The sequence below is a fragment of the Dipodomys ordii genome, unplaced genomic scaffold, assembly GCF_000151885.1.
Source record: "Dipodomys ordii isolate 6190 unplaced genomic scaffold, Dord_2.0 Scaffold13, whole genome shotgun sequence".
Classification (NCBI taxonomy): Eukaryota; Metazoa; Chordata; class Mammalia; order Rodentia; family Heteromyidae; genus Dipodomys; species Dipodomys ordii.
In genome coordinates, this window is record NW_012267229.1 from 23,766,848 (window position 1) to 23,779,611 (window position 12,764).

General features: G+C 45.1%; 1 protein-coding gene and 1 pseudogene across 2 annotated transcripts in view; both read right to left on the bottom strand.

Moving 5' to 3' along the window:
- Nucleotides 1–12,649, bottom strand: part of Wfdc3 (WAP four-disulfide core domain 3) — a 29,104-nt gene extending 16,455 nt beyond the window's left edge. The window contains exons 1-3 of the mRNA XM_013010753.1: nucleotides 12,626–12,649; nucleotides 8,901–9,180; nucleotides 4,833–4,979 (exon numbers count right to left, since the gene is read on the bottom strand). Coding sequence (XP_012866207.1) covers nucleotides 4,833–4,979; nucleotides 8,901–8,976 — 223 coding nt within the window. The 5' untranslated portion in view covers nucleotides 8,977–9,180; nucleotides 12,626–12,649. The remainder of the gene's footprint in view (nucleotides 1–4,832; nucleotides 4,980–8,900; nucleotides 9,181–12,625) is intronic.
- LOC105981555 lies at nucleotides 7,683–8,270 on the bottom strand (annotated as a pseudogene). The gene has a single exon (XR_001174823.1). The product of XR_001174823.1 is annotated as an activated RNA polymerase II transcriptional coactivator p15 pseudogene (transcript).
- Nucleotides 12,650–12,764: the final 115 nt, after the last annotated feature.

The window sequence follows — 12,764 nt, forward strand, 5'->3', positions numbered from 1 at the left end:
AGGGAAGGAGGGAAGGAGGGAGGGAAAGAAAGAAAGAGCAGCCTTCATTGAGCCAGGAATCACTCAGTATGAGGACAAAAGAATGAGTAAGGCAAAAGAAAGGGCTTCATCTTTGTTAGCATCATTGTTCATAAAATGAGTTCCCTTCCCATAGCTTAGTCCGCTCCTTCACCTTTCCAGTTTAGCATGCTCCCTTCCTAGGCAGCACCAGGCCCATGTAGTAAAGGCAGTAAATAATCAGCCTCCAACCCCCCATTACCTTGGGATGGCACTCCTCTGGGGCAGCTACCACCATATAAGGCAACAGGAGCCCCTAGAGTGTCCTTCAGGTCTGGGCAGCTGTGGCCCCTTATCGACTATTTGGACAGCAGCCATAAATCCTAGTCTACCATGGCAGAACTCCTGGCCCTCAGCTCCACCGTGGTCTCCACCCCCTAGCCCCTTCTAGCCGCTCCTAAACCTCCTAGGTCATATAGGTCAACTGAGACAATAGCTGGTGCTTCTTCTTACTTCTCTCTTGTGAGAAGAGGTCTTGCCGGCCCCTTTCACGGTAAGAAACCTTTCCTTTGTTCTCTGTACCTGGATGTCTGCATGGTTTTCTGACAAAGTCCAAATAATCTAACAATCCTAGAGCTGCCACGACAGCCCTGATTCCAACTTCAGGGTTTCTTATTATGTGAGAACAATGAAACCTTCATTGATTAATTTCTTCACACAGCCAAACACATTCCAGATGTGCCTGCTCACCATCCCCAAGAAGATAAAGAAACCCAGAAGAAAGCAGAACTGTCCCAGAACTAGAGTGAGGCAATGGCAAGGCAAGGCAAAACGCCTCCTGATCTACAATGAAGCACTTTCTACTATACCATCCTTAGAACACACTCAGGAGCAGGCACACCCACAGACAGCACACTCAAACCACCTCCCACCTTGAGTCACTGTCTCAGTGGTGATTTCAAGAGGTGATAGGCAATTAAAAGTTTGGTAGAAAGCAAAAAACAGAACTGGTCTTGTGCCTCTGAGGAACAATCTAAGAATGAGGCCCTATGACTGGCTCCAGGAAGTCTACCATGATGGAAAATTCAAGTGTTCAAGACTCTAATGAGACGCGTGCAGCTGGACAGGAATAACCTGGCATCCTGGGTTTTCCTGAGCTGGCATGTCTTCAATATTCTGTCATTGTGAGATCACATCCAAACCATGTGTCCTGAATTCTTAGTTGGAAAATGTAGTCACTGCAACCACTTGCAGTGGTATCCCCTGTACTGCTTCATCTGCTTGAAAAATACCGATATACATTTGACAAAGAACACTGTGTGTGTGTGTGTGTGTGTGTGCGTGCGTGCGTGCGTGCGCGCGTGCATGCGTGCGTGCGCGCGTGCCTTATGAATAACAAATGGGAGGAGGGAGCAGAAAGTCCCTCCCAACTGTCTACCTCCCACCCAAGTAGGTTCAGAGACCACACAGCCAACAAGCAGAAAAGCCAGGACTCAGACCACCATTCAGACCAGAGCTTCCTCCTGAGCCAGATCCCAGTGTAAGCATTGACTATGGCAAACCTCTGGCAATGTCAGAGGTTACAGAGAATAGTAACTGTTCATAGCCCAGGAAGAAGAGATTCCTAGCAATCAGTCCCATTGAGTGAGTGGCCAGCCCTTTCTTAGGACTGGAGCTATAGAAACTGTAGCAGTAGTTAACTACTAAGTGCTACTATTGCCAGTCTCATCTCTCACCAGGCTAAGGATCCTGTTCTGCCAGTGGGCTCCAAGAGATCTACAGGACATCACTAACCCTCCATGCTGCCTAACCCAGCTCCCAGGGAAAGTTCCATCTGGGCTGGCCAGGAGCCAGAGCAGCTCACAAAGATTCTGTGCCTGGTGCCAACCTCACCCTCAGCCTCCACAGTTCAGCCATCCTCTTCAAACAATGGGAAGACTGTACTAGGCACAAAAACACAGTGAGTGACTGCCTGAAACAGATTCTCAGGCTTTGGTTCCAGAATCCTGCCTCAAGAGTCCTGGCAGAAGTACAACCTGCTATTCTCTCTGAGTACAGGCTGCCCCAGTCTGGCACAACCAGCCCCTGTGGGTACTGGGAAGACACATGCCATCTGTGGAGGCCTGTCTGGAAGAAAAGAGGTTGTTGTGAGTTGTGGAGTTTCAGAAATTAGATGATCAGTGAAGAGAAAAGAATTCTGGTTCTTAGCCAGGTGCCGGTGGCTCATGCCTGTAATCCTAGCTACTCAGGAGGCTGAGATCTGAGGATCGAGGTTCAAAGACAGCCTGGGCAGGAAAGTCTGTGAAACTCTTATCTCCAATAAACAACCAGAAAACCAGAAGTGGCGCGGTAGCTCAAGTGGTAGAGCGCTTGCCTTGAGCTGAAGAGCTGAGGGACAGCGCTCAGGCCCAGAGTTCAAGGCCCACAACCGACAAAAAAAAAGAATTCTGGTTCTGAATTTAAAGGATTGAGCCAGTTGTCATAATCCCAGCACTCTGGACATCAAGAAAGGAAGATCAGGAGTTCAAGACCAGCTTAGATTATCAGCCAGTCCTGCTCTCAAGTAAAAGAGAAAAGAACAAAATTATACTCCTTAGAAAGAGGGAATAAGCTAATGTATATTGATACTTTCTGGGGTGACTCTTTCCACCTCACAGGATGGAGCCAGAGAGCCACACCCAGGAACCTTCTGGAATCTCAGGCTGGAACCCACATCTCAGACCCATGCTTCTCCACTCTGGCATACAGCCACATACACTGAGATGACAGGACAGCTACAGTTGCTTCAGAAAACAGAACGGAAGCTGAGCACTGATGGCTCACACCTGTCATCCTGGCTACTTAGGAGGCCTGAGAGCTGAGGATCATGGTCCAAAGCCAGCCCACACAGGAAAGTCCTTGACACTCATCTCCAGTTGGTTGTTGGTTGGCTTTCCTTTATTTTGGGAACAATAATTAAGTGCCTGCTATCTCTGAAGAAAACAAATACACAAGTTGACTATGGTAGCTCAGGCCTGTAATCCTAGTGACTTGAAAGACTATTAAGAGAAACACAATTCAAAGGTAGCCTGGGCATGAGTTTGCAGGACCCCATCTCAACCAATAAAAAGCTAGGCACAGTTGTATGTGCCTGACATTCCAGCTATGACAGGATGCGTAAATAGGTGGATTGTGGTCCAGGCCTACCAAAAAGCTGAAAGTACAGGTATGGCTCAAGGGGTAGAGCAATAGCCTTGAGCAAAAAAGCCAAGTGAACGCACGAGGCCCTGAGCTCACCCCAGTACTGGCACACACACAAAAGTTATTTCTCCCTCTAGACAACGAGATCACAAAAGCAGGGACAGGAACTACTGTGTCACCACAGCGTTCCCATAGCTCATTACTGCATCTGGCAGAGTAAGAACCCAGGACATACCTGGTGAAAAAGTAAAACTTTTATATGGTCATGAGAACTCTGAGAGAAAAAAAGAAGTAATGCCTCTCTACCCAAGTCCATTTCCCCCACACAAGTGGCCATCTTGGGTATATATAGAAGCTCCAGAATCGCAGAAGCTGGTGAGTGGGGATGATTCTATTTTCACATCTCCTTGCATATTCTTGTGCTATGACGTTAATGGAGGTATTGCAACTGACAGTGAGGATTGGGAACAGCCCACTAACTTTCAAACCTGCTGACATTCTCTTCTACTACATGCCACAAATCAACCTAATCTGATGTATTCTTTCCATGTTGTCGTCTTCTTTCTCCTCCTCCTCCCCCTCCTCTTCCTTCCTCTTCATTCCCCCCTTCTCTTCTTCCTCCTCCTCCTCTTCTTCTTCTTCCTCCTCCTTTTCTTCCCCCTCCTCTGGTCTCTCTCCCTTTCCCCCTTCCCCTCCCCCTCCTCCTCCTCCTTCTTCTTCCAGTTCTGGAGTTTGAACTAAATACCTTGTGTTTGCTAGGCAGGCATCTTTACCACTTAAACCCTACCCCATCCCTTATTGCCTTCCTTTTTGCCTGTCCTGGGGCTTGACCTCAGGGCCTGGACTCTGTCCCTCAGCCTCTTTGTACTCAAGGTTATCCACTCTACCATTGGAGCCACAGCTCCACTTCTGGTTTTTAGGTAGTTAATTGGAGCTAGAAGTCTCGCAATCTTTCCTGCCTGAACTGGCTCTGAACTGTAATCCTCAGATATCAGATCTCAGCCTCCTGAGCCACCACTGCCCAGCTCCTTTAAATAGTGTCTCACTTCCTTCCTGGGCAGGCCTGAACCATAATCCACCTATTTACATAGCCTGTCATAGCTGGAATGTCAGGCACATACAACTGTGCCTAGCTTTTTATTGGTTGAGATGGGGTCCTGCAAACTTATGCCCAGGCTAGCTTTGAATTGTGTTTCTCCTAATAGTCTTCCATGTCACTAGGATTACAGACCTGAGCTACTATAGTCAACTTGTATATTTTTTTTCTCAGAAGATAGCAGGCACTGAATTATTGTTTCTCAAAATAAGGTAAAGCCGGGCTAGGAAGGTAGCTCAGTGGTAGAACGCTTGCCTTGCATGCCTGAGGCCCTGGGTTCAATTCCTCAGCACCACATAAGCAAAAAAAGAAAAAAGCCGAAAGTGGCGCTATGGCTCAAGTGGTAGAGTGCTAGCCTTGAGCTGAGGAGCTGAGGGACAGCACCCAGGCCCAGAGTTCAGGCCCCACGACTGGACCCAAAAATAAATAAATAAATAAATAAAAATAAAGTAAAGCCAACCAACAGAGCATGGTGTGCTGACCTGGCACAAAATAGCTTCTTTCTTTCTCAAATATACAAGCAAGTTAGACTACGGAGTGCAGGGATGAGATTTCTTACCTGGTTTCTGTTTGAAGACTGGCATTACACATCTCTTATTGCAACCAAAAGTGCAGCATTTTTTTCTACCTGGGCATGTCTCATCAGTGGTACACGCTTTAGAACAGGATGGTTTTCGAATGACCTTAGGACACTCTCCTTTCTTCCCTATTACAAAAACAAAGACAGCAACAGAAAGGAGATAGCAGTACCAGGTGCCAGAGAACCCACAAACAGACAAGAGAGAATCAGAGAAGCAAGCCCTAGATACACTTAGCCTCCAACCCTAGGGCTAAAGCCAAAGCCATGGTAACAGTAATAGTCAACATTTGTCATTACATTTACAATGTTTATCTTTTTGTAAGAACATCTCAACTTGATCCTCACAATTATCTTTATTTTATGTAAGAGGAAATTTAAGCTAAAAACTTAGGATTTGAACTAGATGTAGCTCAGTGGTAGAGTGCTGTCTATCATAAATAAGAAGATAGATTCAATCCCTACAGCGTAAGAGAAAAAAAAAAAAGAATTTGGGTGAATCATGCCAGAGTGCAGAAGAAAAGCATCTCACAGCACCATTTAAAAAAATTAAATTTAAGATTTAGCTGGGTGCTGGTGACTTGCTGAGACCTAAAGATCAAGGTTTAAGCCAGCCACAGCAGGAAAGCCCATGAGACTCTTATTTCTAATTAACCAGCAAAAAACAGAAAGTAGAGGTACAGCTTAAGAGGTAGAGAACAAACCTTGAGGAAAAATAGCTAAAGGGCAGCACCCAGACCCTGACTTTCAGCCCCAATACAAACACAAAAATAAATAAATAACTAGATAAGATTTTAAAAGAGCTGTTTAAAAAAAGGAAAGAGCTATTTGAGGCCAGGTGCCAGGTGTCCACACCTGTAATCCGAGCTACTCAGTAGGCTGAGACCTAAGGATCACAGTTCAAAACGAGCGTGGGCAGAAAAGTCCATAAGAATCTTTTTTTACGTTAACCAGCATAAAGCCAGATGTGGCTCAAGTGGTAGAGCACCATCCTTGAGCAAAAAGCTAAGGCCCAGTCCCTGAGTTCAAGCCCCAGTACTGGTGTACACACACGCATGCATAGATACACACACACACACACACACACACACACACACACACAAACACACACACACTACACAGATTTAAGAAATGATGTTTAAGGGTAAATTTTTACCTGGTCTAAGCTATTTCCCTTCTTCCCTCCTCCTCCCTGAGCTGGGGTTGAATCTCAGGGTTCACACATGTTAGACAAGCACTCTACTGAAACATATGTCTAACCTGCTGACTTAAACAGGGTTCCATAGCTCCCAGGCCCCAACTTCAAGCCCCATGACCAACAAAAAAAAATCAATAAATAAATAAAATAAAAACCAAAAAGAAAGAAGAAGAAGCCTCAAAAGAGAAAAAGAAGAACTGCTCTAGGTAAGCTGACTTCAAAGGCCCAACTAGGAAATAGAGAGCTCTCTGGTTCTACCTAAAGACAAGGACAGAGTGCATGCTGGGATTCTGGTTCTTATGCCAACATACCCTTGGGAATATCTCCTCGGCAGACCCAATCACAGCCTGTGCTGCAGCACTTCTGCCCAGCAGGACACCAGTCATCACCACGGCACAGCTGTTTGCATGAATTCTTATCAGGAGGGCATTCTCCCTCTTTCTCTACAAGAGATATCACAAAAGATTAGCATGATTGTCTAGACAGTCAAAAAATGGAGGACAAATAAACTTCAAGGACCTCAAATATCCTACAACCTCTTTCTCCTACCACAACCTATCAACTACTGCAGAACCAGCATGTTTCAAATGCAGGGAGGGCAGGGATACGAGGATCCTCTTCTCATTTAATGAGCTCTAAAGAATAGTTGCAAACTCCATCTAGTACGTCTTGTCTCCTCAGCCAGAGAGGAAGGCTAAAGTCAAGATTACCCTGGCAGCATGGACTTAAGAAACTCCTATAGGGCTGGGAAGGTGGCTCAGTGGTAGAGCGCTTGCCTTGCATGCATGAGGCCCTGGGTTCAATTCCTCAGCAACACATAAGCAGGAAAAAAAAAAGCCAGAAGTGGTGCTGTGGCTCAAGTGGTAGAGTGCTAGCCTTGAGCTGAAGAGCTGAAGGACAGCACCCAGGCCCAGAGTTCAGACCCTCAACCAGACCCCAAAAAAAAAGAAAAGAAAAGAAACTTCTGTAGCCGGGCGCCGGTGGCTCACACCTGTAATCCTAGCTACTCAGGAAGGAGGCTGAGATCTGAGGATTGCAGTTCAAAGCCAACCTGGGACGAAAAGCCCATGAGACTCCTATCTCCAATCAACCACTCAGAAAAGCAGAAGTGGCACAGTCGCTCAAGTGGTAGAGCACTCGCCTTAAGCTGAAGAGCTGAGGGACAACGTTCAGGCCCAGAGTTCAGGCCCCACGACCAACAAAAAAGGAAAGAAAAGAAACTCCTTCTGCAAGGAGCACTGAAACAGCCAGGCCCCAATGGCTAATGCCTATAATCCTAACTACTTAGGAGGTTGAGTAGCTGAGGGTTGAGGTTCAAAGCCAGACCTGGCAGAAAAGTCTGTGAAACTCATCTCCAGTTAACCACTAAAAAAACAGAAGTGGAGTTGAGGCTAAAGTGGTATAGTACCAGCCAAAAGCAAAACAAAACAAAGAACATACAAAAAAAAACTAAGCAAATGCAAGAAGCCCAGAGTGTTAATCCCTAGTATCAGCACAAAAACAAAAAACAAAAGCAAAACAAAACAAAAAAACACCAAAAACAAAATCAAAACCAAAACCCTAACTCCTTACTCAGACCCATAAGTTAACTAAAAGGAGGAGGTATCCTGGCCCCCTCCTTGTTTGTTTTTTTTTTCACTCAGAACATTTTTAATAATGCACATTAAAAAAAAAGTATTCATCTTTCAAATTGTTCTGCAATCCAAATATACAATAGCTTGGAAAACATTTTAGAAAACAAAAGCCAATGTAAAAAGACAGATTAAAACAAGTAGAACAGTACAGGTTTTATATGGCTCAGATTTTACAGTTTTCTTACTGCATCATCAGTGTCAGAAATCTGTTCCTTCAGGTGCCTCCATTGCTCCTGATTTAAAGAAATACCTTTTCTTCCTGGCTTCATTTTGCCTTCTTGATCCATCCAATATTCTCTAATATCAATTAGAACTTTCCCTTTAAAGTCCCGAACACTTACGTATCTCATTTTCCCAATCGGAAACATGTTATCATCTCTGCTGCTGCTGCTCTGCTTAGAAGATGCCAGAGCTCTCAAAGTCTCACCTGTCTTTTGCTTTTTTTATAGGCTTTTCTGTAGTAACTTGCTTTTTCCTCTTTAACTTTTTCTCAACTTCACTGTCAGAATCACTGCCAGAAGAGTTTGAAGAAACAAGTTCCTTTGATTTAGGCATTGCTCCGCTCTGGCACATGGACAGGCTCGAGCTCATTCCACCCCATTTTGTATCTGTCTCCTTTGTTTTGAGTCTCCCGTTTCTACTGTCACCTCCAGTTCCAGGAATAATCAATATCATCTTTATGACTGGGACCAAAACTACCCCCAAAGCCCCGCAGGATACATCACCTCAAAATAGGAACAATTACTTACAATAATGAGGCTGAATCTTGGGAGTAAGGTACCAGATTGCTCCCCTCAAGTGATAACAGTAGCAAGTTCTGTGGAGCCCCCTTTACAGGATCAGAGTCAAGCTAATGCTCAAGCAGGCCATACTTGGCTGAAGACTGTTAAATTACATGCACTCCTGGCCCTCTGCCCCACTTCTTCCTCTGTTTAAACCTGAAGTTCATGTCAGATGGGTTGACATTTTTACCTCCCCTCTTCCCACACAGAGCCAGTCTATACCTTAATAGATCTCCTTTCTCTCACTTTCTCCAGGACTTATCTCAAATCAGCATATTGGGGCAAGTAATGACGTTGACATGTTGGGACCCTGGGCCTCTGGCCTAGGTCTCTGGTTACCCTGAGAATCCATTCCTGGAATCCTCTTATAGAGATGGTCACCCCCCACCAGCAACTTTCTGTTACTATTACCCAGAGAGGATAAATGATAGCTTACCATGCTCTCCTGCAGCTACCCAGGATGCCAAGGACCCAAGAGCAAGAGCCTTCAGAAGGAAGAGGTAGGTTAACATCTTGATGACACTGAGCGTTGAGATGAGGGCTTAGTTCAGGCCAGAGTTGGACACCTTGTCCACAGTATCACTTGAGGAACAGGCAGGACTGGAGATTACCTTAAACCAGTCCTAAAGGCTTCCCTTATGCAACTGTCTCCAATAATGCCTTCTCTCTTGTCAAGAAGAGTGATTGGTTGCTGGTGTGTGGGAAAATTCCTGGCACTACCAAAAGGATAGGAGGGGTCAAACTCTAATGTAATATATATGCAACACTGTTGGATAATGATGAGAAACTTTGTGCAAAGCTGGAAACATTAAGATAACCATTGGACAAAGGATCAGAGAGAGAGAGAGAGAGAGAGAGCTAAAGGCCTTTGGAAGGATTCAGATACAGCCAAAAGGACAGTGGGAAGGGCTAGACATACAAGTTTATAAGAAAAAAATAAGCTAATAAAATAACCAAAGTATAACATTGCAACTTCTGCTCAACCTGGCAACCTAGAAAAGACAGGAGGGATCACTTAGAGACTATTAAACACACACACACACACACATACACACACACACACACACACACACACACACACACACGTGTTAGGGTTTTTCAGAATCAATACAAATGTACCAAAAACCTACATCTGTCCCTTTTAGATTACAAGAGCTATAAATCAAATAGTCTTATCCATATATGTCCCACTTTATCTATTCTTCCTCTTTTTATTTATCTCTTCTGCTCATGTCCTTGGTTGGCTATGATATTTAATGGTGTCCACTGAGACTGCTGAGATTAAAGAGCCAGGTATATTCCAAGCATAAGGCTAAAGTCTCCATAAAATAGCAGAGTTCGGTGCTAGAAAGTTGACCACAATGTCATAAGGCTAATGTTGAAGCATGGAGATAATACTTGTTGATTGCCTAATACATGTTTTATAAACATTCTTCTTTTTTTTTTGTTTTGTTTTTTGGGTCCGATCATGGGGCCTGAACTCTGGGCCTGGGCACTGTCCCTCAGCTCTTCAGCTCAAGGCTAGCGCTCTACCACCTGAGCCACAGCGCCACTTCCGGCTTTTTTCTTTTTGTTTATGTGGTGCTGAGGAATCAAACCCAGGGCCTTGAGCATGCAAGGCAAGCGCTCTACCACTGAGCTACCTTCCCAGCCCCTATAAACATTCTTCTAACCCATACAAAAATCTCTATCTTTACATGACACTATGTTAAAAACGAACTTTAAAACGTTGGTGGGGGAGAAAGGGATGGTAGGGGAAAAACAAAGGAGGAGGCAACAATGCCTGATAAGAAATGTACTCATTACCTTATTTATGTAACTGTAACCCGTTTGTACAATATTTTTACAATAGGGCTGGGAAGGTGGCTGAGTGGTAGAATGCTTGCCTTGCATGCATGAGGCCCTGGGTTCAATTCCTCAGCACCACGTAAGCAGAAAAAACTGGAAGTGGCACTGTGGCTCAAATGGTAGAATGCTAGCCTTGAGCTGAAGAACTGAGGGACAGCGCCCAGGCCCAAAGTTCAGGCCCCACAACCGACAAAAATATATACATTTTTTTACAATAAAAAGCATAAAAAATAATCTGGGCCTGGGAGTGTTTGCCTTGTATGCGTGAGGCCCTGGGTTCGATTCCTTAGAACCACATAAGCAGAAAAAACCAGAAGTGATACTGTGGCTCAAGTGCTAGCCTTGAGCTGAAGAGCTGAGGGACAGCGCCCAGGCCCAGAGTTCAGGCCCCATGACTGACAAAAATAAATAAATAAATAAATAAATAATAATCTCTATCTTTTTTTCCATTGGTTGTAGGGCTTGAACTCAGGACTTGGGCACTGAGCTTGTTTGCTTAAGGCTAGTACTCTACTACATTGAACCACAGCTCCACTTCTGGTTTTTGAGTAATTAACTGAAGAGTCTCTCAGGAGCTTGGCACTGGTGGCTCATGCCTGTAATCATAGCTACTCAGGAGGCTGAGATCTAAGGATCAAGGTTCAAAGACAGCCTGGGCAGGAAAGTCCATGAGACTCTTATCTCCAGTTAACAACCAGAAAACCGGAAGTGGTGCTGTGGCTCAAGTGGTAGAGCGCTGGCCTTGAGGTGAAGAGCTGGGGGACAGCACCTAGGCCCAGAGTTCAAGCCCCATGACTGACAAAAAAAAGAACAAGAAGAAGAAGTTAATAACAACAACAACAATTAAAAAAAGATGACATTGATCAAAATGCATTGTACTCATAATCTGACTTGTGGAATTGAAACCTCTTTGTACTACTTAAAATAAATTTAAATTTAAAAAATAAAAAATGAGGGTCTGGGAAGGTGGCTCAGTGGTAGAGTGCTTGCCTTGCATGCATGAGGCCCTGGGTTCGATTCCTCAGCACCACATAAGCAGAGAAAACCGGAAGTGGGGCTGAGGCTCAAGTGGTACAGCGGTAGTCTTCAGCTGAAGAGCTGAGCGACAGCGCCCAGGCCCAGAGTTCAGAACCTACGAACCACAAAAAAAAAAAAAAAAAGAATGCTCATAAGTGGCGACCACTGGAAGTTACTGTTACAGTAGCAAGATACTATTATTTGAGGTTCTTTTTGTGCCATGGTTTTAAGCATGAGTTAACTCACTGTAATACTATCAACCAGGATTTCTATTTATAGTTGGGGAAACTGAGGCACAGAAAATCTAAGAAACCTGACTCAAGGCACACAGCTATTAAGTAGTGAAAACAAATGCAGGTGACCCAGTTCCATAGATCATGTTTTTATTTTTGCAATGCTAGGATCCAACCTTTGTGCATGCTGGACAAGTGGCCTGCACTAAGCTATACCCCCAGTTCTTAGCTTTGAGACAGTTTCTCCTTATGTAGCTCAGGCTGACTTTGAACTCTCTATTCCCTCGGTATCCCCTTCCCTAGAGCTACAGTACCACCTGTTCTTAGCCACCATATCATATCTTTCCAACTGCAGAACTTGCTACTATCAATTATGAACTGCTAGGAGTAACTAACTCTCTCAACCACCCATAAATGAATCTAACTCTATTCAAGGACATCTTAGCTCTGAGAGAAGACAGAAAAGGGGAACTCTGGGGACCACCACAGTTGTTAACCCTTCAGCACTAGCCCAGCCACAATCACCCATCTAGGTAAGTAACCCCAATTCCCAAGGAGCAAGGCAAGTTCCCCAACCAAGATCCAAGCTTCATTCTGATGTCTTCAGAAACAAGACACAGCACCCAAGAGCCTTGAGAGGCAGGTAGGTCATAGATGGTTCACGCCTCTAATTCTAGCTACTTAGGAGGCTTAGATCTGAGGATCACAACTGGAAGCCAGGGAGAGCAGGAAAAGAGACTCTTTTCTCCCTATTAATTGCCAAGAAGGCCTGAAGTGAGCCTGTGGCTCAAGTGGTGGGGTGCTAACCTGGAGCAAAAAGCTAAGGGAGAGCGCTCAGGCCCTGAGTTCAAACCCCAGGACCAACACACACACACTCACACATACGCAGCCCTGAGAGACCGTTTAGGATGGTACAGACAGGCCCTCCCCTTGTTGGATCTCCTGTGGATTAGAAACTGCAGTTTTCAAATGACTGAACTGCTGACATTCCCATCCAAAATACTCCGGTCCCTCACAGGGCCCGAGGAAACCTGTTGTTCCTCCTCGCCATACAGAAATTTACCGCGGGGCCTTGAGCCTGGCTGGGAACAGCCGGGTAAGCAGCAATGTCAAACACCCCAGCTCCGCCCCCAAGGCGCCGCCCTCCTGGGAGGAAGCCCCAACCACCTACTCACACCCAAGCGAGCGGCGGCGGTTCGGTT